Here is a 25,939-nt window from a genome sequence, read left to right on the forward strand (position 1 = left end):
ATTTTTGGACCACAACGCTTATAGTAGACGATATTAAGATCACCCCATGTTATTCTCCATAGAGAAATTACTTCCGCGAACCAGGGGAATCGTCGGGATGAGCGAGTTATGTCAGGACTTCGGTGCTCTATTGCCCCTGGAGGGGTAACGAATACAATAGTTAGGATATGAAACATAATAGCAGATCTACAAGCTGACAGTGCAACACATTGAAGCAGATGTAGGCCTACATGGCATTACGAGCAGACAGGGTGGAGTAGTACAGAGCCAACTCAGTTCAACCTTCCGAAGACAGTAGCCTCTGACTGAATGTAATAGTTGGAGCCACAAACTGACAATCAAATGTTCAAGTTTATTGGTAAACATCATTGCATAACTATGAATTTGGATGTTCCTTACAATTCCAGACAAGAGGACCGCTCTGTATAAATCAAACAAAACATTATCTTTATTGTCAATGGCGTTTTTAAAACAAACATTGAACTAAAAACAATTAATTATCCCTTCATTGTCAATACATGGCGTTTTTAAAACAAACATTATAGGAAGGGATAAAAACAACTATCAAAACAACACAACAGTTTCTATTACTTCTGGTAAAGCTTGTACTCTCTCTGGATGAATGATGGTGCCAATAAAGAACATGTTAATTAATGTAGTAGTTAATCCGGTTCCTGGTTTCAGCAGGCCGGTTTCTGTCAGGTGGGACCTGAGGCCTGGACATGACACCCACTCAGTTTATCATTGTCTTACGTTGCAATATTCAGAATACAGTGTTTCCCTGTATAGTTAGGTAAAGTTAGTTTAAATTGTGGCAAATTAATTAATATGCAGATATAGATATACCTTTATAATGGGGAAATGTGGGTGTCATAGCAGCAACAGCAGTCATAAACACATTATGATAAAAAGGGGCTTCAAATTATACATTTACCATACATATTAATAATGTATAAAGGGGCTAGTATATTTAGACCCTCACAATGTTACAGGGACAATAGAGCACACGAGCGGAAAACGTAATACAGAAAACAAAGACACTTTGTGGCAGGATCAGCCAAGCATATGCTAGGATCGAGTCCCACGCTTCATTTGCAGTGGCTCTGTATAAATAGTGGTACGAGATCGTCCTCTTACACATTCTTCACTGCAACTGAACTATTCTATTGAATACAAGCACGATGCCTGAAGTAGCAAAGCCAGCGCCCAAGAAGGGCTCCAAGAAGGGCGCCGTCACCAAGACCGCCACGAAGGGCGGTAAGAAGCGCAGAAAGGGCAGGAAAGAGAGCTATGCCATCTACATCTACAAGGTCCTGAAGCAGGTCCACCCTGACACCGGCGTCTCTTCCAAGGCCATGGGCATCATGAACTCCTTCGTCAACGACATCTTTGAGCGCATCGCCGGTGAAGCCTCCAAACTGGCTAACTACAACAAGCGCCGCACCATCACATCCAGGGAGATTCAGACCGCCGTCCGCCTGCTGCTCCCCGGTGAGCTGGCCAAGCACGCCGTGTCTGAAGGCACCAAGGCTGTGACCAAGTACACCAGCTCCAAGTAAACTGTTCTGTCTGCTCTAAACACAACGGTCCTTTTAAGGACCACCCATCTTTTCCAAGAAAGGGTTTATCCAAATACTATAAGCAAATGGCCATTTCAGAGCCTGTAGGTTAAACGCAAATGTGCTTTACAGACTGTCTGCTAATCCAGTTAGTCCAGGTCAGTAATCTGACGCTGATCTGAATAGCAATGCTATAACACTAGGTATGTAACTTGTTAAAAGTACTGTGCATTAATCAACAAAATGATTGCTATAAATAGTGTTCAACATTATGAAGCTTGTCATAATTTCATATTCGCTCCACTACAATAGTAACAACATGTAAAATAAAAAAATACATGGCAAATTGATCAGAGTTAAATACGTATTATGCACTGAATCATACTTACTTGGAAGTAAAATCGAGACGGTATTAGCATTGTAAATTAAAGCAACAAACTAAGCAACTAGACAAGTGTGTGAGCAGGTCTAGTTTGCAATCCCAAAGCCTGTGATTAGATAAGGTTTGAAAACGAGGGTTATATAATGTATTCATATTGCTCAATAGATCACGAAGGTATTGCTTATATAAATAGAAGTGACTCTTTATATAGAAACAGTGGGTGGCTCTTAAAAGAGCCTTTTTGGAGTTTGTAATTTGAAGTAGATTTATTTCTTGGCGGCTTTCTCGGTCTTCTTGGGCAGCAGAACAGCCTGGATGTTGGGCAGCACACCGCCCTGAGCGATGGTCTTCAAGACCGACCTGCGCTTCCAGAGCTCCGCCGTCATGGCTCTCCAGGAGTCTGCCGAGGCTTATCTGGTCGGTCTGTTTGAGGACACCAACTTGTGCGCCATCCACGCCAAGAGGGTGACCATCATGCCCAAAGACATCCAGCTGGCCCGTCGAATCCGTGGAGAACGTGCTTAAACTATCACTGTCAACCCCAAAACGGCTCTTTTAAGAGCCACCAGATGTGTTATTTTAAGAGAAATTATTCCTTTGTACACTACTCATGCACGTTCAACTCACATGACAAAAAGCGAGAAACTGCTGATTTTGCTACATTAACTAATGCGTGTCCGAAATATCTACGCATAGTTGCATGCCTTTCATTTGTTTTGCACGAGCTGAAATTTAAATCGTGCGTTTATATTCTATGCTTTAATTTAAGAAGTTGTCCTACTTTTAATAATGTATAACAATTAAACTACGGTTTAAATGTGATCAACATGCAAATTATTTAAATTACTTAGACATTCAGCTCCACCTTGTGGTGGAGAGGTGTCATTGTTCCATTGTGTTGAATGATGCTTCTGTACAAAGCAAGTGTAGAGAGTTTTGGTGTAAATCGAATCTACATAATTATATATAGCCTAACTACATTCATCCGTTGTGGTCCTTTTGGGGGAAAGGGGATTAAAACAGAATACCATTTGTATTTTTCCCTGACCCTGTTCCTGTTGGGGAAGGGGGCAGGAAACAAAGATAACAAGAAACAAGACAAAATCTATTTTATATTGTTTGGGTTTTTCATGTTTTTATTTTTAACCTATTATAATCTAAACTGTGGATAGATTAAAATATTACGTCATGTTTATCAGCCAACCATCTTTTTAATGTGCATTTAAAGTTTTCGAAGGAACAGATCAGCTTGAGGCAAGTCATTCCACTGTAGTGCTGCAGAATATAGGAAAGATGATTTTCCCATATTGCTGTAAAAATGGCAGGGGTTAAAATCAGTAGGGCTACCTCTGGTGTAGTGCTGTACAAAGCAAGTGTAGAGTTTTGGTGTAAATCTAATCTACATAACTATCAGTGGCTTCTCAAGGTGGGGGTTGAGCATGTTTCTATAGTATTTGTGGGGATATTCAAAGTGTGCTAAATGTATTGTCTAACTCTAACACACATGTGCCACAGTCAAATCCTCAGTGTCAATGTACCCATGTGTAACTCATTTTCTTATCCTTATTTCTTATTCATACCGAAATATATTTGTAAAACAAGCTAACATAACTGGGTTTGGTACACAATGTTGGTGCGTGGCATTTCAAAGACCTTTCTTGCAATATAGTGTGCCAGGTTTTATCATGTAGTCCAAAAGCTGACAGGCTTCTTTTGTTTAAAAAGGGACATTTGGTATATAGTATTTTTTTTATTGGCCTAAAATATTGTATACATACATCCATGATGTATGTATACATGCTCACCGGCTGCCGGCATTCAGCTTTTTTTTGCAAGAAAATGCTGCTATTTGTACCAAAATGACCACAAAAGCTTTATACCCTGTATAACATGTATATAACGTTGCAATGTATATCTCTGTTTGCAAAATGCTGTACCCCCTCCAAATGTATACTTTTCCCATTTTAATTTGATTTTGACACTTGCTTTGACAATGCAAACACAATGTAAAGCTCATTTGAAATGAATTGAATTGTGTCGTTATTATAGACTAGATTATAGACTATTCAAACTCTAGACGGACCTGGCCCAAAATTATTAGTGCAGTCGAGCCCAGCAGCCTGCAAAAACTCAACAGGACTGAAAATGAAGGCCCGGCCCTGGGCCCTCATCAAACCCTGTACACTCAAGAGAATGTCCCCGCTATCACCCTTTAGATCTCCATATACTGTATGGAGCTGACCTGTTCTGACATTCCATTATGTTGATCAAACCCTGTACACTCAAGACATTTTATGGCCACTACAGAATTCATTCCATGTTGATCTGACCGTCCATGCCAAAGCACCAGCGCTCTCCCAGCAGTCTGCCATCAACAAGGCAAATGCGTGCACGCAACCTCGCCCTTTAGCTTCTCGCCCTCATGCGTCTTACTGGTTTTATTTAGAGCCCAATGATGAGTTAATCATGAAATGTTTTGCAGCATGACACATTGCATCATGAAGTATTTAGGCCTACCTAGATGTGTGTTTTCTCCATAATCAAATATACAGATACAATTGATTGTAGATTTAAACACGCTTAGTTTTCTGATCACAGTGAGTCATTTGTCCAAAATGTTCCCAACAAATGGCATTCTGTCATTGGAATTTGAGATCAACTCCACCATCATGCTTTCCTTGAACAGGAGTGTGTTTACTGCGGTCAGAAAACATTATATTTATAGCAAAATGGATGACATAACAAAAGTATAGTTTATGGTATCGCGTCACCAGGAATGTCTACTAAATTGATTTTGAGTATTGTTGTTATTACAACATAGTTACTTTAGACTATGTTAGAAGCAAAATGACAGAGGCAACACTGTGCTCTGACTGTAGAAGGGTGATGTTTTGAGGTTATTACTAAAAAGGAATGAACTGCTTTCATCTTAGATATATTCATGACAGAAAGGCACATGTGTTTTAACTGGTCAGGTATTTGACGCATTAAATAATCTACACAGTATTTTGTTATAACTTGTTTTAATCGAGGAGAAAACACAAGTGGCACAAGAGAGAAGAGGGCCTGTGTGTGTTGACTCTACATGGTTCTCATGTGGTGTTTAAGTCCAGCCCCTCTTCAGAGCGTTCAGCATCATTCTGTGAGAGTTTACTTGAGGAACAACAGCAACCTACTATCTGAGACAATAATGGCAGAAGTCGCACCAGCACCAGCTCCGTCACCGGCCAAGGCCGCCAAAAAGAAGGCAGCACCCAAGAAGACCGGTCCCAGCGTCGCTGATCTGGTTGTCAAGGCCGTGTCCGCCTCCAAGGAGCGGAGCGGTGTGTCCCTGGCTGCGGTCAAGAAGGCTCTGACTGCCGGTGGCTACGATGTTGAGAAGAACAAGGCCCGCGTTAAGATCGCCGTCAGGAGCCTGGTCGTTAAAGGCACCCTGAACCAGCTCAAAGGTACCGGTGCGTCCGGCTCTTTCAAAATGAACAAGAGTTCAGAAGCGGTGAACGTAAAGAAACCTCCTGCTAAGAAAGCAGCTGCAACCAAGAAACCCGTAGCGGCTAAGAAGCCCAGGAAGGTGTCAGCAAAGAAGCCCTCAGCCACAAATAAATCACAGATAATGTGTCCACCTTTACATCATCAGAATTATCTCATTGTGCAATTTAAGTTGCACAATGCCTAGTTACAAAAATAAGCAAGACATGAAGTCATGAAATGTATAAATAAATATGACCCAGTGCAAATGTTCGGAAGGGTATATAATACATAGCATACATAGCATAATGAAAGTTTGACATGTTTGCCTTATACAGGATGTCAATGGTATGGTCACATATGGACAATTGCTCAATACCGACAGCAAGTGTATTCATTAAGACCAATACAAAAAAATATATATACCAAATTTCCCACCCACAACCCCGGCTGCCCTAATGTGGATTTAGTCACTGAAAAAAATAATACAAAAATACAAATAATGCGATAAAGCTACAGTAGCTACTGTGTGTGTGTGTGTGTGTGTGTGTGTGTGTGTGTGTGTGTGTGTGTGTGTGTGTGTGTGTGTGTGTGTGTGTGTGTGTGCGCGAGCGCGCGTGTGTGTTGTGGGGGGCGGAGTTAGTAACGCCCACGCAGCCCACAGCTCGCTCTGTATGTCCTCCCTTACGTCCTCAGAACACAAATAAAAGGGCACGGCGCTGAGCTTTCAAATCACTCAGTTTTCTAACTGCAACTACAGCTGAACTCAAAAAATGTCAGGCCGAGGAAAAGGAGGCAAGGGACTTGGAAAGGGAGGCGCCAAGCGCCATCGCAAGGTGCTTCGTGATAACATCCAGGGAATCACCAAGCCCGCTATCCGCCGTCTGGCTCGCCGTGGCGGCGTGAAGCGTATCTCCGGTCTGATCTACGAGGAGACCCGCGGTGTCCTCAAGGTGTTCCTGGAGAACGTGATCCGTGACGCCGTCACTTACACCGAGCACGCCAAGAGAAAGACCGTGACCGCCATGGATGTTGTATATGCTCTGAAGAGACAGGGACGCACTCTGTACGGATTCGGAGGTTAATAACGCTGACTTGATCTACCAACAACCCAAAGGCTCTTTTAAGAGCCGCCCACAACTTCTTTAAAGACTATTACCTCATTTTATACTTTATTGAGAGCCAGTGGTGAGACACTTTGTTGTGGAGCCTCTACCACAAAAGACTTGTTGAACAACTTTAGAATAAGGTTGAAACTGACACAAATCCTCTGGCCTTTAATGAATGGGTTTGCGTGCTGTTAAACCACACACACACACACACACACACACACACACACACACACACACACACACACACACACACACACACACACACACACACACACACACACACACACACACACACACACACACACACACACACACACACCCATAGAGCACCGAAGTCTGACGTCACTTTCAGTAGAGGGCGTCAGTCCCCAGGTTCATGTATTTGTTTAGTTGCATTGAAATCGCCATAGGATGATTTTTAGATTGCTTCATATAAGAACTGTGTTTGAAAAATTAACATGTCATCCCGGCCGCTTCACTCATATGGATATGAAGAATCAACTGACTGAGAGAAAACGATAATGTTACTGCTGCTGAATTAGTTAGATTTTCGCTAGAAGCAGACTGTATCATATATGAGTGACTGACTGTTGCAAACTATACAGATCACCTCCCTAACAATAACGCCGAGACAGCTTGTTTATTTTTGGACCACAACGCTTATAGTAGACGATATTAAGATCACCCCATGTTATTCTCCATAGAGAAATTACTTCCGCGAACCAGGGGAATCGTCGGGATGAGCGAGTTATGTCAGGACTTCGGTGCTCTATTGCCCCTGGAGGGGTAACGAATACAATAGTTAGGATATGAAACATAATAGCAGATCTACAAGCTGACAGTGCAACACATTGAAGCAGATGTAGGCCTACATGGCATTACGAGCAGACAGGGTGGAGTAGTACAGAGCCAACTCAGTTCAACCTTCCGAAGACAGTAGCCTCTGACTGAATGTAATAGTTGGAGCCACAAACTGACAATCAAATGTTCAAGTTTATTGGTAAACATCATTGCATAACTATGAATTTGGATGTTCCTTACAATTCCAGACAAGAGGACCGCTCTGTATAAATCAAACAAAACATTATCTTTATTGTCAATGGCGTTTTTAAAACAAACATTGAACTAAAAACAATTAATTATCCCTTCATTGTCAATACATGGCGTTTTTAAAACAAACATTATAGGAAGGGATAAAAACAACTATCAAAACAACACAACAGTTTCTATTACTTCTGGTAAAGCTTGTACTCTCTCTGGATGAATGATGGTGCCAATAAAGAACATGTTAATTAATGTAGTAGTTAATCCGGTTCCTGGTTTCAGCAGGCCGGTTTCTGTCAGGTGGGACCTGAGGCCTGGACATGACACCCACTCAGTTTATCATTGTCTTACGTTGCAATATTCAGAATACAGTGTTTCCCTGTATAGTTAGGTAAAGTTAGTTTAAATTGTGGCAAATTAATTAATATGCAGATATAGATATACCTTTATAATGGGGAAATGTGGGTGTCATAGCAGCAACAGCAGTCATAAACACATTATGATAAAAAGGGGCTTCAAATTATACATTTACCATACATATTAATAATGTATAAAGGGGCTAGTATATTTAGACCCTCACAATGTTACAGGGACAATAGAGCACACGAGCGGAAAACGTAATACAGAAAACAAAGACACTTTGTGGCAGGATCAGCCAAGCATATGCTAGGATCGAGTCCCACGCTTCATTTGCAGTGGCTCTGTATAAATAGTGGTACGAGATCGTCCTCTTACACATTCTTCACTGCAACTGAACTATTCTATTGAATACAAGCACGATGCCTGAAGTAGCAAAGCCAGCGCCCAAGAAGGGCTCCAAGAAGGGCGCCGTCACCAAGACCGCCACGAAGGGCGGCAAGAAGCGCAGAAAGGGCAGGAAAGAGAGCTATGCCATCTACATCTACAAGGTCCTGAAGCAGGTCCACCCTGACACCGGCGTCTCTTCCAAGGCCATGGGCATCATGAACTCCTTCGTCAACGACATCTTTGAGCGCATCGCCGGTGAAGCCTCCAAACTGGCTAACTACAACAAGCGCCGCACCATCACATCCAGGGAGATTCAGACCGCCGTCCGCCTGCTGCTCCCCGGTGAGCTGGCCAAGCACGCCGTGTCTGAAGGCACCAAGGCTGTGACCAAGTACACCAGCTCCAAGTAAACTGTTCTGTCTGCTCTAAACACAACGGTCCTTTTAAGGACCACCCATCTTTTCCAAGAAAGGGTTTATCCAAATACTATAAGCAAATGGCCATTTCAGAGCCTGTAGGTTAAACGCAAATGTGCTTTACAGACTGTCTGCTAATCCAGTTAGTCCAGGTCAGTAATCTGACGCTGATCTGAATAGCAATGCTATAACACTAGGTATGTAACTTGTTAAAAGTACTGTGCATTAATCAACAAAATGATTGCTATAAATAGTGTTCAACATTATGAAGCTTGTCATAATTTCATATTCGCTCCACTACAATAGTAACAACATGTAAAATAAAAAAATACATGGCAAATTGATCAGAGTTAAATACGTATTATGCACTGAATCATACTTACTTGGAAGTAAAATCGAGACGGTATTAGCATTGTAAATTAAAGCAACAAACTAAGCAACTAGACAAGTGTGTGAGCAGGTCTAGTTTGCAATCCCAAAGCCTGTGATTAGATAAGGTTTGAAAACGAGGGTTATATAATGTATTCATATTGCTCAATAGATCACGAAGGTATTGCTTATATAAATAGAAGTGACTCTTTATATAGAAACAGTGGGTGGCTCTTAAAAGAGCCTTTTTGGAGTTTGTAGTTTGAAGTAGATTTATTTCTTGGCGGCTTTCTCGGTCTTCTTGGGCAGCAGAACAGCCTGGATGTTGGGCAGCACACCGCCCTGAGCGATGGTCACTCCACCCAGCAGTTTGTTGAGCTCCTCGTCGTTGCGGACGGCCAGCTGGAGGTGACGGGGGATGATACGACTCTTCTTGTTGTCGCGGGCAGCGTTTCCAGCCAACTCCAGGATCTCAGCGGTCAGATACTCGAGCACCGCAGCGAGGTACACTGGAGCTCCGGCTCCGACTCTCTGGCCATAGTTGCCTTTACGCAGCAGCCTGTGAACACGACCCACGGGGAACTGGAGCCCGGCACGGGATGAGCGGGTCTTAGCCTTCTGCCTGACCTTTCCTCCGGTCTTTCCTCGGCCACTCATTTTGGTGTAGGTTTATTTCTGGAATTGAATATAAAAGAAATATGCTGGTGCCTGGTGGAGAGGCGCGCGAGACCCTTTATACGTTCAACAGCACACATTCTACTGCTACTGTCTATGTGCGGCTGTGCGCCCCACCAATGGATGAGAGCGAGGGCTGAGTGTGTACGAGCTCCCCTCCAATCAGTGCTAGTGGCTGAACAGCTCCTCCCAATGAAGGAGGTTCCTTTCCTGACCAGAGACGGTTTCTTTCAGAGAGAGAGTCTTTATTATACACAAGGGAAATTTGTTTTGCTCAGGTCAATGCATACATATACAAATACAATAAAATAGCCAGCAAAGTACCAGACAATAATTCTAAAATGTAAAGGGTATTTAAAAGAAAGCAAAGTCTCTCTCCACACATACACTGTTCATAATCATTTTGTAGGCAAGCATTACTTGTATGTAAGGTAATAATAATAATAATAATAATAATAATAATAATTATAATACAACTTTATTTGTATAGCACCTTTCATGACATGAAATGCAGCTCAAAGTGCTTTACAGAGCAATGGAGAAAAATGAAAGAAAAGCAAGGCATAAACATTAAAAAAAAACAAGCTGTAGCCTAATGCAATATAGTGAGGACATAACAAAAAAATAAAAGATCAATTAAAAGCAAGGGTGTAGAAGTGGGTTTTGAGCTGTGCTTTAAAAATGTCTACAGAGGCTGCCTGTTGAAGGTACAGTGGGAGTTTGTTCCATGCCGACGGCCCGTAGAAGCAAAAAGCTGCTTCCCGTATTTTTTAGTTGCCATCTTTTTAGGCAAAGCGAGCAGGCCAGCAGTGGAAGATCTTAGGGGGCCGTATTCAAACATGAATACGGCAGTTGGTGGCTAACGGCTACCACTGTTCATGTGATGAGAGTGGCGCTCAATGGAGTCCGTGTGGTGTCTTTGTTTCTGTCCTACAGAGGATATGAATTAAACTGGAGTCTACAGTTTTTAATTCATATCCAGCTGTAAAGCTATATATCACCAATAACAAACTGCAGCATAAAATATAATCACAACATGTAACTGCAGAGCAAACAATATCCATTGCTACATTGTTCTCTTATAGGGCCACAACTAAGCAGTCAGGTTTTTGATTGATTGAATACTTAACAGTTTGCAGAATAAATAAATCACACTTGTGTGAAGAGAGGGGTGCTCTTATCATACATTTGCAACAGCTACTACAACTACACATGCTGAACTACACACAGAAGTTGCCTCTCACCAATGTTTATTCTCCTTTCTCCACCGCTCACTGCGGCTTGCAGCACAATTTATTATTCTGAGTAGTCAGCCATTGTATTTACTTGGTGAAACTATAGTTTACCCGTAGCGTGTTATAATTAAGTAATATTACACAAGGTTGTGCTTTAACCCACCACACACACACACACTTCCAGACAAAAACAATCACACCAGGGGCATGAGATAATCATCGTAAAATCATCTCATTCCGGCCAATCAGAATTTGCATCCTCACCTCTGTCTTCAATGTTTGTGTTACAATGTTTGTGTTTGCACGAATACTGAAAATTGTCCATTCGTTGTCAATGGCATTTTATGTTTGTGTAGGAAAAATTCTGTGTTTGCACACACACTGAAAAAACAAACACCCGCACACTGTCTTCAAATGCAGTGAACCAACTTTTAATAGGGAAACAGCAACGTTTCAGCCTATGCGGCCTTCATCAGGCTATCTTTATGGATCTGATGAAGATCAGGTCATCCACACAGTCTTTGGGGTTGGGCTTCCCGTGCCAGTTGTCCATGTCCTCAATGGTTTTGAGTCCTTTGCCCTTTAATGTCTTTGCAACAATGCAGGTAGGCTTGTCCTTAACCTGCTTGGCTTGCCAGAAAGCCTCACACAGCTCCTCTACATCATGGCCATCCACAATATATGTGTTCCATCCAAAGGCTTCACACCGCTTGCGGCAGGTGTCCATGTTATGCTGCAGAGGTGTAGCCTCACTCTGGCCCAGCCGGTTGACATCAATGATGGCCACCATGTTGTCCAGCTTGTAGTAGGAAGCAAAGGCCATGGCCTCCCATACAGAGCCCTCACCCATCAGGCAGTACACACGGTAACTAGATTTGTCAAAGTATTTCCCAGTGTAGGCCATCCCACATGCAGCTCCAAGACCCTGTCCCAAGGAGCCTGTAGCCACATCGGCAAAGGCCAGTCTAGGTGTTGGGTGCCCTTCCAGGTCAGACTCAAGCTTGCGCAGGTTGAGCAGGTCGGCCTCTTTCACATAACCTGCCTCAGCCCACGCTCCATAGAGGATTGGTGCAACGTGACCCTTTGACATGACGAAGCGGTCATTACATTGGTTTTGAGGGTCATTGGATTTGTAGCGCATAGTGTAGAAAACAGGGTTGACATGAGCTCTGCTGCACTGCAACATGAGGTGGGGTGACCAGAGTTTGAGGCGCATGTCGCTTTGAGGGAGTGAATCCTTAGCTTGTTAGCGATGTCCTTTAACCCTTGAATAATGTTTCCATCTGATGTAATGTAACTCGCCATGGCCTATATATATATATATATATATATATATATATAGGGTTGTTATCTGTATTTGAAAAGTTAAAATCTAAGGGTAGTTGAATTACTGTGTTAGTTTTCTAGCATGTATTACGTAATTTGAACAGTCCAGAACCAATGCATGACGTAGATTATGCCTCTCAGTCAATCGCGTTGCCTGACAATGTCTAAAAACTAATCATTGCCTCAACATGCATGTGTAATAGCTGTTATCACTGTGGGTATAATGATGGCAGTATTCCATTGTCACAGTATTTGGGGTACAGTCTATGTGGTAGACTATGACTGACGCACCAATTTGGGCGAATTCAGGGATTTCCATATATGGGGGATAGAGTGACAAAGACAACAGACAACACAGACAGAATATCTTCTCTCTGTGCCACTTGTGTTTTCTCCTCGATTAAAACAACATATCACAAACTACCTTTTATTTTATGAAATGCAACAAAGAGCTGACCAGTTAGCACACATGCATTTTTTTCATTAATATGTCTTAGGTAAAAACAGCACTCTGGTTTTCAAGTTATATGCTCAAAACATCACCCTTTCACAGTCCGAGCAGTCAGCTGAAAACTTGGTCCATTTATGGACAAATAACTTACTGTGATCAACTACAGAAAACAAAACGTGTTTAAATCTTCAATGAACTTTGGTGTCTGATCTGATTATGGTTTCACTGACACAGTCCTTCCAGGTACCACTGATAATGTGTAATCAGTCAATTGTGATAACATGGTGTATACAGAACGAATTATTTGACCAATCAGTGTTTTTTTAATTATTATATTTAAAGTTGATATACAGTTTCAATTTGTAGCCAACGTTAGTGTAGTATACATATTGTAAAAAGAACCACCGCTCATCCGCTGAAAAAACGTAAGTGAGGTGCTGGAGCCACAAAGAGAACATGAGAAAAATAAAGGGAAGCTCCGCACACTCATATCTGCGCACAATTAATGTATTTATTTAGCAAGCTTTCGGTCTACTGGCCTTCTTCAGGATAGGATCAGTATACATATTGTAAAAATCGACACATTTTACACGGTCCCACCTTGTAAAAAGGCTGGTGTGAGACAAAATACATCTTGTTATTATTGCAATCACATGGTCAGTATCACATCATCATGCTTAGATATCACAAATTCACTATCCTCACACTATCATGGTAAGCATCTTGTCAGTATCATTTGAAAAGATAGGTAATGCAATATGTAATAGTAATATATACAATTAGATAGACAACATTGGAATGCCATTCATTCATTTGTTTTGTTGTAGGACTATTAGTAATATCAGAAATACTTCAAATATAAGGCAGTTAGTCTCAAGTATGTATGTTTAGAATCCATACATGAGGGAGTTAACCTTTAACCTTAATGTGGTTGTGATATTGTACTGTGATGTATTAATTACTCTGATTAGTCTGATAACAATTCTTACACTAAATTCGGATCCCCTCCCTATACTAGAAACATGCTCAACCCCCACCTGCGCTTTGAGAAGCCACTGAATAGACATGTAGATTCGATTTAAACCAAAACTCTAGACTTGCTTGGTAAGTTGGTACAGAAGTGTGAACAACTGCTGGTTTTGGTGTGAGTTCAATACAATGAAACAATGCCGATCGCCTCCCCAACAGGGTAGAGCTGTGCAGCGGAATGTCTGAGTGAGTGATTGAGGTGATTCAAATAATTTGCATGTTGATCACACATTAAATCCTTGGTTTATTTCAGTTTAATAATATCTGGGATTTATATAGCGCTTTTCATGACACTCAAAGACGCTTTACATGTGTTGGGGCCAGGGGGGGGACAAGAAAAAAGGACAATTTTATTAGAAAAAAAACTATTAAAAGAATAAAACCAATAAAACAGTGCATATAACAAGTTTTTAAAAACACATCAGCATGGGAATGCGATTGTGAATTCGGTGGGTTTTCAGTGAAGATTTGAAGGTAGGAAGTGAGGGGGCATCTCGGATGTGTTTGGGGAGAGCGTTCCATAGGGGAAGGTCCACGGAGAAGGCCCTGTGTCATTGGAACACCGTGAAAACTCTAAATTAGAAAATAAATATTACAAATCAATGATTTCATAGTTTAACAATAATATCTGTGCATTAAATACATCGATTGATTACCATCAACAATACAATGGTTAATTCATAGTCAATATAGTACAGTGTGAGTGATACAATCAATCAAATCATTTCAAAACAAGACCAATACAATACCAAATAAATGTACCATATAAGTCCAAAACCAAATATACCAAACCAAACGAACCATCAAACCCAAAATACAATTAATTAAAGTAAATCTTTATATATATATATATATATATATAGTAAAGGTTTCAGCTACAACCAGTCAACCATGCTCAATGTGCAAATTAAATCCATGTCGATTTCAGACCATTGGTGAGAACAAAGACAGCAAAACAGGTTTGGCACCGCCCAGTGCACTGCAGAGCAGTCTGCCTGTCCTCACTTAGGTCCTCAGAGCACACTTAAAACAAGTAGGATCTGAGCTCATCATTCATTCACTTTAGAATCTTCAACATTGTCCAGGCAGATCGTTCAGTGAGAGACAGGGTTTCGGACCAAGTTAGAGTCTATAGGTTGTACTACCATTTTCTATTTAATTCTAAGTTTAGCGTTATTAGGCTCGGGCATAATGGCAGATAAAATTGATATGTCCTTAGACGACATTATCAAACAGAAAAGGTCGCAGAGAGGAGGAGGCCGCAGAGGCCGCAGTGGTGGCCGCAGTGGTGGCCGTGGCGGCGGTGGCGGCCGTCTTGGAGGAGCCACCGGGGAAGCCACCGGTAGCTCCGGCCCAATGAAGAGCCGAGGCAACCTCAACCGAGGTCGAGGCAGACCTACGCCGTACAGCAGGCCTAAACAGCTTGACAATGCTGGTGGTGGAGGAGCTGGTGTGGAAACTGGAGGGAAGCTCCTTCTCTCAAACCTGGACTTTGGTGTCTCTGAAGCAGATATCCAGGAACTTTTTGCAGAGTTCGGTACCCTGAAGAAGGCTGCTGTCCATTATGACCGCTCTGGAAGGGGTTTGGGGACTGCAGATGTCCACTTTGAAAGGAGGGCAGATGCCCTGAAGGCCATGAAACAGTACAACGGCATGCCACTTGATGGGCGCCCCATGAACATACAGCTCGTCACCTCACAGATTGATAACCAGCGACGGCCTCCCATGCAGGGTCTGAACAGAGGTGGAGGTATGAAGAGGCGTGTTGGTGGCTTTGGAGGCAAGCAGAGGGGACGTGGAGGTCGCGGCGCAGGCGGTGCCAGAGGCCGGGGGAGAGGCGGTGCTGGTGGTGCCAAAAAACAGCCGCTTTCTGCAGAGAAGCTTGATGCCCAGCTAGATGCATACAATGCCAGGATGGACACCACTTTGTAGAGCTTATTGATCTACCAACAACCCAAAGGCTCTTTTAAGAGCCGCCTACATGCATGTTACAGAGTTTATTCCATTCAAGTAGGCAACATGTGCTTAAAGCTTGCATATGAGCTATATGATTCATGGACTGACAGTGGTTAGGTATAATACAATCTCAATGATGTATTACATCATAGTGCTGCATTTAACAGCCAACCTGTTGCATTGTGTGTATATTCAGAGGCTATATATTTAACATATCCACAAAAACCTAACCCACTACAATGACGCTTTTAGCCAGTTATGTATAGAAACTGAATTTTATTCATTACCATATAATATATGGAGGCTTTGGGATCTGGTCTTACTGATCTAATTTACTAATCAGTAATAATAATGCATCTAACTGAATTAACTAGATTTTAATGTGTGATTTAAATCACCTCAATCACTCACATTCAGCTCCACCCTGTGGGGGAGGGGGGGGCATTGTTCCATTGTGTGGAACTCAACATGATGCTTCACACCAAAACCAGCAGCTATTCATAGTCCTACAAAGAAAAGAAAAAAAAGGGAAAATATACATTATACAGTGAGGGGAAATGGGGGGGTGGGGTGGGGGGGATTCAGATTTTACAGAGGCCAGTTTCGAATTGCAGCCATCCGTAGGTGCCCTTTGAGAGCGGTTTTGAAGGAGTCAAGGGATTCACATGTCTTAATGACTGTTGGTAGGGCGTTCCACATTTTGGTGGCATAGGAGCGAAAATAATTTAGTCCCTTGTTTGTGCCGAATCTGGGTTGTACTGTTGTACATGGTTTGTTGCACTCCCTCTGGTGTTGTGGGTGTGGACTTTGTTTACATTAAGGAAGTATTTAGACAGGTACATGGGTATCTTGGTGGTGTATCGAATCTTGTGGACCAGACCCATTGCAAGATGCTGTACTCTGTCGTCGACCCTAAGCCATCCCAGCCTGTCAAAGTGGGCAGGGGTGAGGTGGGTTCGGGGGGTGAGGCCAAGTAGGAGCCTGACCAGTTTGTTTTGGGAGGTCTGGAGCCTTGATTTAAGGGCCTTTGAGGTGCTGTGGTACCAAGAGGTGGACACAATGACGAGTTAATTGTGCTTTGCAGAATGACAGGTAGGCCTACCTGAGAAGTGTCATCAAAACCACATCAAATATGCATATATGTTTATTGAATATTTAACCACTTAGTTTTCTGATCACAGTGAGTTATTTATCCCAAATTAACCCCGTTTTCCAACAGAAAGCCTTCTGTTATTGGGAGTTGAGATCAACTCCACCACCATGCATCCTTGAACTGGAGTGTGTTTACTGCGGTCAGAAAACATTATATTTATAGCAAAACTGATGGGGCCTCATTCACACGTACCAAACACCAATCAAGCAATGTTTGGTCGTTTTATTGTTATTTTGGGCCACCACAATGCTTTTCCAATTGGAGTCACATGGGTTGCCCAAACATTTGTGTTTGATTGCTGGTGGTGTTCTGCCCCCACACAAATGTTTGATCAAACCATGTGAATACCAGGCTTCGTACACACATAAAGAACAACTGTGCTGTGCTCTGCCTGTGTTTCATGGCCGCCCCAATGCTTTTCCAATGGAAGTGACGTGGTTTGACCAAACACTTGTTTGATTACCCCCCTCCCCCCATCACACACAACTGTGAGTTTGTTGGCTTTCATCTCAGATATATTCATGAAAGAAAGGCACATGTGTGTTAACTGGTCAGGTCTTATTCAAATGAATTAATATACACAGTAGTTTGTTATAACTTTGTTTTAATCGAGGAGAAAACACAAGTGGTGCAAGCAACCTGGTCGCAGGCCAACTCGTTGAAATAGAACGGACTGGTACACTGCCGTTCCGTTCATAGAATACTAGTAGGTACCGCAGTCCGTTCATATCATACTAAAAGTCCCACCAGTGAAACCTATGGATTCGTGTCCCGGATGATGTCACGTGACTTAAAAAAAAAACCCACACCGCAAGTCCGTTCATAGCGTACTATTATGCCCACCATTGAAACCTATAGGTTAAAAAAATTAAAAAATATTGAAACGATCCAAGCTGATATCGCTTCTCTCGTGCATTTTTATGTATGTATGGTATTGTATTTTAATAAACATAATTGTTATTGACTTTTTGTAATTCATTTTATAACATTTAAGGCTCCGCCTGTAATACATATTTGGGCATGGCTATGAAGCCATCGTTTACTTCCTCCACATTTGGCCCTTACTTCTACATAAACGTTCATCTTTAGGCTTATCCCAAGGCCATAATTGTTACAATATTTGACGGGCTCACGGAAGTACCCGTTCCTTCCGTATTGTTTAATAAAAAGCATTTTAATCGGATCGAACGCAACTTTCTAAAAGAACGTTCACTGTATCAGCATGCAGTACACCTACTAAACGATAGGGTCGTAGTTGAAAGAAATAGGAAGAAATGGCAAATCGATGGCATCGATCGGATTAAAATGCTTTTTAATTGAACAACACGGAAGATATGGTTAATTCTGAGGGCCCGCAAAGCATTTTAACATCCATGGGGTAAGCACTTAATTTTTTTGGATGCAGACGTAATCCACTCTTCCAGGTGCTGTCGATATGAAATGAGCAACACGTAACTTTTCAACGAAATTAACAGACTTCCCTCCCAGACCACGATAATAATAATTATTATTATTAGTTGATCGACCGTACATAATTGTAACATCAGTGGGCATGGGTTAATAACCTTATATTTGAAATCCACACGGAATATGTAGATATGGATGTTTTTATTGTATTATTTAATTTATCTTAGTTTTGTCCGGAAACCGGAAGCATTCTCTTGTTTAAGATCCGGTTTTATATCCGTCTGAGCGTCTACTAGTAACTACTACACCACTACAGTACTATGCTAGTACCTTAACTGCAGTTGTCTCACTAGAAAGGTAAGGTATATTTTTGTATCAAAGTCTATATCGATCTAGTTGTTGTGTCTTTTTTGCCTCACGTTAAATGACGGGGCCATGTGACATAATTATTGCATTCAGTTCAGATACAAGTTAGAACTAAAGACCTACCTAGCTAGGGTTAGCATATGGCTGCTAGCTAACAATAACATGGACACAGTAGGTTCACAATAGGTTTACAGAAAGTGATCAAGACTATAGTTCACACCGCTTTTTTTGTTTGATTGATTGAATATTTTATTAACAGTCTGTAGTCCGTCAGCCGACAGGCTTCTTTTGTTTAAAGTGAGACACGTGGTAGGCTATATAGTCTTTTTTGTATTGGCCTAAAATATTGTCTATACATGCATTCATGGCCATAGCAGTCGTGACAAATGTGATGAAGTCGATCAGCACATTTTGGGCAAGTGGCTATGGCTCTTTATAGCCCAAGGAGTATTTTTTGTGCAAAACGAAAGCTTGGTTCAGAATCATGAAAACCCCATAGTTTTACATGTCACATGCTACTTGAAGCATAAGGAAAGTTTGGGATTTTTGACATATACCGACAGCCGGTCAACAAGTGGATTCATGAATGTATACGTATATTATATATATATATATATATATATATATATATATATATATATATATATATATATATATATAGACAATATTGTAGGCCAATAAAGAATACTATACCAAATTTCCCACCCGTGCACCACAGCTGCCGGACTATTGCAGAATTACAGTATATTTCAAGCAGAACTCAATACAAAACTGTTAACTGTGAGTGGACGACACCATAAAGCATTTAATACTTGTTTACAATAGAGCCCACCATTTTCATTTAATCAAAATATTACTACTTGGGGGCACGGTGGAACAGTCGGTAGTGCTGTCGCCTCACAGCTAGAAGGTCCTGGGTTCGATTCCCACTCTGGGCGCTGTGGGTGCTGGGGGCGTGTTCCCTCCTCCGCGTCATCAGTGCCCATACCCGAGGCAAAGGGACCTTTCTATGTGGAGTTTGCATGTTCTCCCCGTATCCCCTAGGGTAGGTACCCTCACAAAAACATGCAGTAATCCTGGTCTCTAAAACTACATCCCCCTGGCCAGCTGGGCCGCCTGATGGAGGGGAAAGTCGGAATAACGTGTTCCTTCCACACGCTACGTCCGGCCGGGGAAATTCCCCCGTCAGGTGAAAAGAAGCAGCTTGGACTCCTCATGCATAGGAGGAGGCATGAGGTCAGTCCGCTGCCCCCCCAGGTTGGCAGAGGAAGTGTAGCACCCAGGATAATTGGCACTGGGTTAAAAAACTGGGATAAAAATAAAATAAAATATTACTACTTATGCTCATGTGCGACTTATTTACTTGCTGGAGGATGGCCCGGCACCAACCAGAAATGTTTTTGGTTATTATATCCAGCACATTGATTAAGATTAAGTATCTAGGAATCCAGCAGGGTGTAGTTAGGAATACAGTGTAGTTGGCATATTGCCCCGCACTGTGGAAGAGTACTAAACCAAATACTTAATCTCTCAAACTCTCTTGTCATTCTTAGACAAGCCCTCCATTGGTGTCTCCAGAGTCCAGTCTACGTACAATCTACTTTTGGCCAGCTCTTTTCTGTTTTGTGTTTTTTGTAGCCTACATCCACATAGGTAGGTGTAGGATGTCCTACTGATTGACGCCTGATTGATTTATAGTTATTCCACAGGTTCATACAAAAACAGTTACTGTGGAAGATATCACCATGATAAAGCATTACACTTGTTTCCATTCTAACAGGGTCCAACCGTTTACTAATGACTAACAACTTACACATTTTTTTATTGTTTCAGTACAATGTCAACCCACATAAAGGCAGACTCGGTGTCTAATAAGGCCAGATTGGAAGGTCTTGCTCTGGTCGGGCAAGCATTAATGAAGGCAGAAGTAAGTTACATTCTTGTACATCAATGTGTAGGCCTAATTAATTTAACTTCTGTTAGTTGATGCCTATTTCTCTATATTTCATGACGTGTGTCCATCTAGAAGAAACTGCCAGTGACAAAGAAACCTGAAGTCTCATGCCCTGAAGTGATCTGGTTGAAGAGAGACGCAAATGGGGTTCCTCTTCCCACAGGAAAGAGACCAAGGAAAAGGACTTCAACTAATGGTTAGTCTCCATCTCAAAACGTATGGCAAGGACTTCATTCATAGAGAGTGGTCTTTGATTAGGTGTAGGGTAATCGTTTGATAGTGTTATTGTTGTGATATTTATACTGCCTAAGAGTTTGAAATTATTTGGTCTAATGTGGTTTTTGATATTTTTACTTCCAAATAGTTACATCTACATCCACTGCCTCTGTCAGTAAATCTGTCTCATCTCCATGTCTTGGCTACCAAGAACCTGGTAAGTATAAAAACTACTTAAAATACACTCCTCAAAAGAAAGCTGTGGCAGTGGTGTTGCAAATTACGGTATGTTTGTTTTTCCATTTCCCTCCCAAAGATTTTAATTTGCAGAGGCTCGAGGAGCTTATACAGGACTCGGCAGGCATTGATGTGCAGGATCATGGTGTAGAACAGCCCAATTGGACCCAAAGACAGAAAGATGCACACTTCTCTTGGCAACAAGCAAGAGAACACAATGTCGACAACTTGCTGTCTGCAGAGACTATTGTGAAGATGGTGTGTCAACACTGTCGTTTGAGAGAAGCAGTCATCCGTTGTGGGGACTGTATGCCGTCAGAGTGGTTTTGTGTGGAATGTGACCGTTTGGTTCATGAACATCACATTCTACACAATAGGCAAACCACAATGTTCGGGTATTATAAATACATTCCCCCAACGGAGTCAGTGAAACTCATCGATGGTAAATACACCATTTGTGAACAAGGTTTGTGTCTCTTTTTTAAATTAACATACAACATTGTCTCCTATATTAAAATGTGTTATCCATGTACCTTCATTCAAACCAAACATTTCATCCAGATTGTCCTCTTGTCTTTTCAGACTGTTTGCTGCCAACCGCCTATCCGGCAAATATATGCACCTGCGACACATTTAATGTTGCAGTATCTGTCGGTAGACCCATCATACTGGTTTGCATAAATGGTAGGAATTTATGTCTATCAATCTAGATACACACACACGCGATGTGGATAGGTATGTGTTTAAAGGACAACATAACTTCCGTGCCCCCTGTTACTTTTGTCTCATGTACTCTCAGGCCGTTATGATCTTCACGTTCCGTTGTTATCATGCAACCAGTGCAGTAAGCAGTGGTCTCCAGAGGTCAGGGACTTTATAAGAAGTGGCTACTGGCCTACAACAATGCAAGGACAGACCCTATTCCACAAAGACATCTTCCATTCCTTTGAAGCTATGAAGACTACAGCTCCAGGAATGTCGAGACAAGCCTTCACAACCCTGTTAGACCAGAGAACAGTGCATTTTGGAAGAGTGAGTAATTCGTTTGATAATGTCGTACGGTTGGACAGTTGTACAGATTTTTTTTCCCATTATATTATGTATTTCTTTCAGACTGGAAAAGTGAATGCAGACTCTTTTCAGAGGAGCTTTCTGCAGTACACTTACTGCAACTCTGTAGAGAACCGGCTTCTGGGAAAGGAACTGTTTGTCTGTCCGGCCTGTAGCCCTGAAATGGTGGCTGTTTCTGTTGATGGGAACAGAAAACTTTACAGGTTCCAGAAAGCAAATCAGTGAGTTTTGACCTTCCTATTGGTGTGTGTGTGTGTGTGTGTGTGTGTGTGTGTGTGTCACTGACTGACTCACTCTATTGTTTTAGGAGTCAAGATCCTGGGTTCTTTGATGGACTTTTCTTAGCAAAAGACTCCGACGTGTCCACTTTTGTTGAGGAGGTCAGAGGAGTTGTAAAAAGTGTAAGTTTTTAACAGCCAATAAAGAGTAATTACTGTAATAATTTTGTAGATAGCCCTGCTATCTATTGTCTTTAATCAACTCCTAATATCTTCGAAATATGTACTTTGCAGACTGCAGGGAAAGCCATGTGTGGAGATTCACATTGGAGAGCTGCTCGAGAGTCATCCAAACAGGCCAACAAGTTGGATGAAGAAGGTGTTGAAATTGCTGTTTGTAGGCATGGCTTCCTTCTCAAAGGTTGGTATTAGTATATATAATCCTGATGAGTTCAAATTAAAAAAATGTAGATGATTAGAGGCCCTTCATTGTACTATGCTCTCTAATATTAATTTCCCCCCAAAAAAGGTCTCAATATGTATAGAGGGGAAATCTTTGCATATCCAATGTTTCTCCAAAAAGAGTTCCAGAGTGCTACATATTTGGCCATGGATGTGACCTGCCGATATGTGCCATACTTGGAGAAGGTGTCTGAGAACCTGAGTCATCTTCAACCCCTTCAGCAACAGAAACATTGCTTGTCAGTGATGCATGCGAAAGCACACAATACCAAGTGCGAGGTGATGCTTCTTACATTTTTGTTTATGACTTAAATTAAATTATTCATTTAAATTCTCAAAATAAATGATTAGCCACACAAACCAAGTGACCTCAGGATATGCATCAATTGTGATCATGCTAGCTTCCACACTGTTAAACAATTCCATACTTCCTGTAGATCCAGTGGAATGCAAGGAACCAGGAAGGTATCGGAACAACGTTGGGAGAAGAAGTAGAGCAAGTCAACAGTTATCTCTCCCGATGTGCTCTGACCACTAAATACATGACAAAGTCAGGTCTGTAAGCTTATTTAACCCCATGCTACCCTGCAAAGTTACACATACAACATTTTCAACACATTCTTATTAGCATTTGTGTTCTTTACAGTAAGAACTGACATGCTTACTGTGCATGCAATGGGTTGGAATCTCCGCAAAGAGAATGGCCTACACATTGCTTTGTCTTCGAGATACAAAAAGGTATGTTGATGAAAAGGGGATAACTATTTCAAGCAGCTACATGTGAAACTTCAAATACTATGACATGTTTCTGTATTGCAATTTTGCAGACACTAGAGAAGACTTTGGAGGTAGCTGAGAACTTGACAAAGTTGCAGGAGCAGTTCCATTGTAGCGATGACATGCTACAACAGTGGGTTCTTGATGTCAAGCAGTGGGCCAAGACCGGTAAGGAAGAATCTTTTACACAAACACTGTCAGACTCTTTGGCTGTAATGCATATACTGTAGCTGTAGCCTATATGTTATGGTGCAGGGATGGGTACTGTAAGTAAATCACTTTTTCACTTCACTTTCAATGTTTCATTTTGGTCTCATAACGGTATATAAATAAAGATACATTGCTATGACCAAAAAAGGTGTAGGCTGAAGCTAATTAGCTTAATTTGCCTACCCTTACCAAATAATTACAAATAATATAGATGACAAACAAAGAAAACTAAGTAATAAGTCTGTCGGTAAACAGGAAAAAACTAAAACAATGTGTGTGATTATTTATTCTTTCTTAGGAAGTGCAGCGGCCAGTGCTGTGAATGTCCATGCTTTGCAGCTCTCCATTGAAGCACTTTTTGTGAGCATCTGCCAAAAGAAGCACTACATTTACAGGGATAATGGTATGTATAGTACCTATAGTTTAAGCTTAAATGTTTCAGCTGCATACTTGCATGATTGTGTTTGTTAAGACAGTGGCTCGTAACAGACTGTCTACTGAAGAATTTCTTTGTCAGCTGAAAATGACAACACGTGTTGTGTAAACAGAGCTATGTCACATTGTGTCGTTATATACAGGGTATATAAAGCTTTTTGAAATAAATAGCATCAGTCCTTTGCAGTTGCTTTGGAAGAAATGGTAGCATAGTATACAAAAAATATATTTAATATTGGTTTAAAGGTAGCAGCTCTGTTTATAATTGCAGTAGGTCAATCAATGGTTTGTTATCCTTGGGGTGGTTGTATTCCATTCGCAAGCCGCCTTTTATCGCAAGAGTTCACAAATCTTGCTTTGTTTGGATGGTGTTGTATATCTCCTAGTAGGTTTGGGAGTTTTTTTGTTATTGGTCATTTTTTCAAACTCATGTTGGGTGAGTGTAATCTGAAGTATGTGCTCTGATGTTTTGGTAGGTGATTAGAATCAAATGTGTAGCTGTTTCCTACATTTCCTTGGCTTGAAAGCGGGGGCTGTCTCTGGTGGCCTTTCTGTATTGCAATACTCTGTTCGCTGAGTCTGTACCTAGTTAAGGCTGGTTTTGGTTCTCGTTTGGTTTTATTGCTAGATAGAACTACATTTGCTTTGGGTTTGGGTGTCTCTTTCCAGTATGTCAGGTAGCTTTCTTTTTGTTTTCTATATGGTTATCCGACTGGCAGAGTCCCTGGGCCAGCTGTTTGAGGGGGGCATCCCCCCTAGGTTTGCATTATGGTTGAGGGCAATGTTATGAAGCATATCTTGTTTGATAATTTAATTTAATTTAGATAATTTAAAACGATTTGAAACCTACACATTGCCCCGTAAAATTTAAATAATAAATAAATACATTAAACGTTAATTCATTCATTCCTTTGACAGAGCCCCATCACAGCTTTTTTTTGTAATACTACTCTTTTATAGATCGCAATAAAAGGCGCCAGAAGATCAGCCAGAAAATTGGCCAGGAGAAGAAAAGGTTGTTGGAAGAGCTCGAGAGATACAACCAACACGCTGACGCAAGCCCTGTGGACATGAGCTCTGTTGTGCAGAAGCTGTCCAACAAAGCTTCCCAGAGCATGATATGGCCTTGGCAGGAACAGAACGCAGGTATCTAAACTAATACATTAAGGTGTGTGTGTGTGTGTCTGTCTGTCTGTCTGTCTACACGCCAAGCCTCATTGCTCCTGATGTGCTGGTTGGTGCCTTGCATGGTTTCCTCTGCCATCGGTGTATGAATGTGTGTGAATGTAATGCACATCTATGTAAATATAAATGCACCATTTACCATAACAACACTGACTCCCATGCACTCACAGCTGTATGCTTTTGGATGCCAATGTCTCTTGCTCCATTTCACCTCTAAAAAAACCCACGACTAATCATGTTGTCATTCCTTCACAGATGGTGTTGATATCCTGACCAAGAAGCAGCTCTTTGACCAACGCATGCTTCTTTCGCGGCTGGTAGAGGAAAAGCACATCATTACAAAGGAGATGATGCAGCACCTTGCTTTCCTCAAGGACTCTCAGTCAAAGGTCCAGACACAGATGGACACCATTTCAATGAGCACACAGACAAGAGGTAAGTGAAAAATGTCAGGTGACTGCTATCATGTTAGTATTTTG

At 41.6% G+C, this 25,939-nt stretch overlaps 7 protein-coding genes and 2 long non-coding RNA genes across 9 annotated transcripts; 7 read left to right on the forward strand and 2 right to left on the reverse strand.

Annotated features, from left to right (window-relative positions):
- Positions 1-1,181: 1,181 nt before the first annotated feature.
- On the forward strand, positions 1,182-1,559 carry LOC310855797 (histone H2B 1/2-like; the record flags this gene model as incomplete). The annotated part of the gene is made up of 1 exon (XM_083760943.1): positions 1,182-1,559. The coding sequence occupies one exon, from the start codon at positions 1,182-1,184 to the stop codon at positions 1,557-1,559; it is 378 nt and encodes a 125-aa protein (XP_083617069.1).
- Positions 1,560-5,131: 3,572 nt separating this feature from the next.
- On the forward strand, positions 5,132-5,617 carry LOC310856766 (histone H1-like; the record flags this gene model as incomplete). Its single annotated transcript, XM_083762241.1, has 1 exon — positions 5,132-5,617. One exon carries the CDS (start codon positions 5,132-5,134, stop codon positions 5,615-5,617), a length of 486 nt encoding a protein of 161 aa, XP_083618367.1.
- Positions 5,618-6,182: 565 nt separating this feature from the next.
- Positions 6,183-6,494, forward strand: LOC310855694 (histone H4; the record flags this gene model as incomplete). Its single annotated transcript, XM_083760800.1, has 1 exon — positions 6,183-6,494. One exon carries the CDS (start codon positions 6,183-6,185, stop codon positions 6,492-6,494), a length of 312 nt encoding a protein of 103 aa, XP_083616926.1.
- Positions 6,495-8,344: 1,850 nt separating this feature from the next.
- On the forward strand, positions 8,345-8,722 carry LOC310855749 (histone H2B 1/2-like; the record flags this gene model as incomplete). The annotated part of the gene is made up of 1 exon (XM_083760871.1): positions 8,345-8,722. The coding sequence occupies one exon, from the start codon at positions 8,345-8,347 to the stop codon at positions 8,720-8,722; it is 378 nt and encodes a 125-aa protein (XP_083616997.1).
- Positions 8,723-9,370: 648 nt separating this feature from the next.
- LOC310855556 (histone H2A-like) lies at positions 9,371-9,754 on the reverse strand (the record flags this gene model as incomplete). The annotated part of the gene is made up of 1 exon (XM_083760606.1): positions 9,371-9,754. One exon carries the CDS (start codon positions 9,752-9,754, stop codon positions 9,371-9,373), a length of 384 nt encoding a protein of 127 aa, XP_083616732.1.
- A 1,725-nt stretch (positions 9,755-11,479) lies between these two features.
- On the reverse strand, positions 11,480-12,097 carry LOC310856767 (transketolase-like protein 2; the record flags this gene model as incomplete). The annotated part of the gene is made up of 1 exon (XM_083762242.1): positions 11,480-12,097. The coding sequence occupies one exon, from the start codon at positions 12,095-12,097 to the stop codon at positions 11,480-11,482; it is 618 nt and encodes a 205-aa protein (XP_083618368.1).
- A 2,907-nt stretch (positions 12,098-15,004) lies between these two features.
- Positions 15,005-15,745, forward strand: LOC310856768 (THO complex subunit 4-like; the record flags this gene model as incomplete). The annotated part of the gene is made up of 1 exon (XM_083762243.1): positions 15,005-15,745. One exon carries the CDS (start codon positions 15,005-15,007, stop codon positions 15,743-15,745), a length of 741 nt encoding a protein of 246 aa, XP_083618369.1.
- A 4,788-nt stretch (positions 15,746-20,533) lies between these two features.
- Positions 20,534-21,106, forward strand: LOC310855593. Its single transcript, XR_014569006.1, has 3 exons — positions 20,534-20,622; positions 20,722-20,845; positions 21,014-21,106. It is a non-coding gene; the product is annotated as an uncharacterized lncRNA (long non-coding RNA).
- A 2,182-nt stretch (positions 21,107-23,288) lies between these two features.
- On the forward strand, positions 23,289-23,799 carry LOC310855906. Its single transcript, XR_014569040.1, has 3 exons — positions 23,289-23,408; positions 23,500-23,591; positions 23,681-23,799. It is a non-coding gene; the product is annotated as an uncharacterized lncRNA (long non-coding RNA).
- The last annotated feature ends 2,140 nt before the right edge of the window (positions 23,800-25,939 follow it).

This window comes from Protomyctophum parallelum (genome assembly GCF_964188405.1).
Source record: "Protomyctophum parallelum genome assembly, chromosome: 3".
NCBI lineage: Eukaryota > Metazoa > Chordata > Actinopteri > Myctophiformes > Myctophidae > Protomyctophum > Protomyctophum parallelum.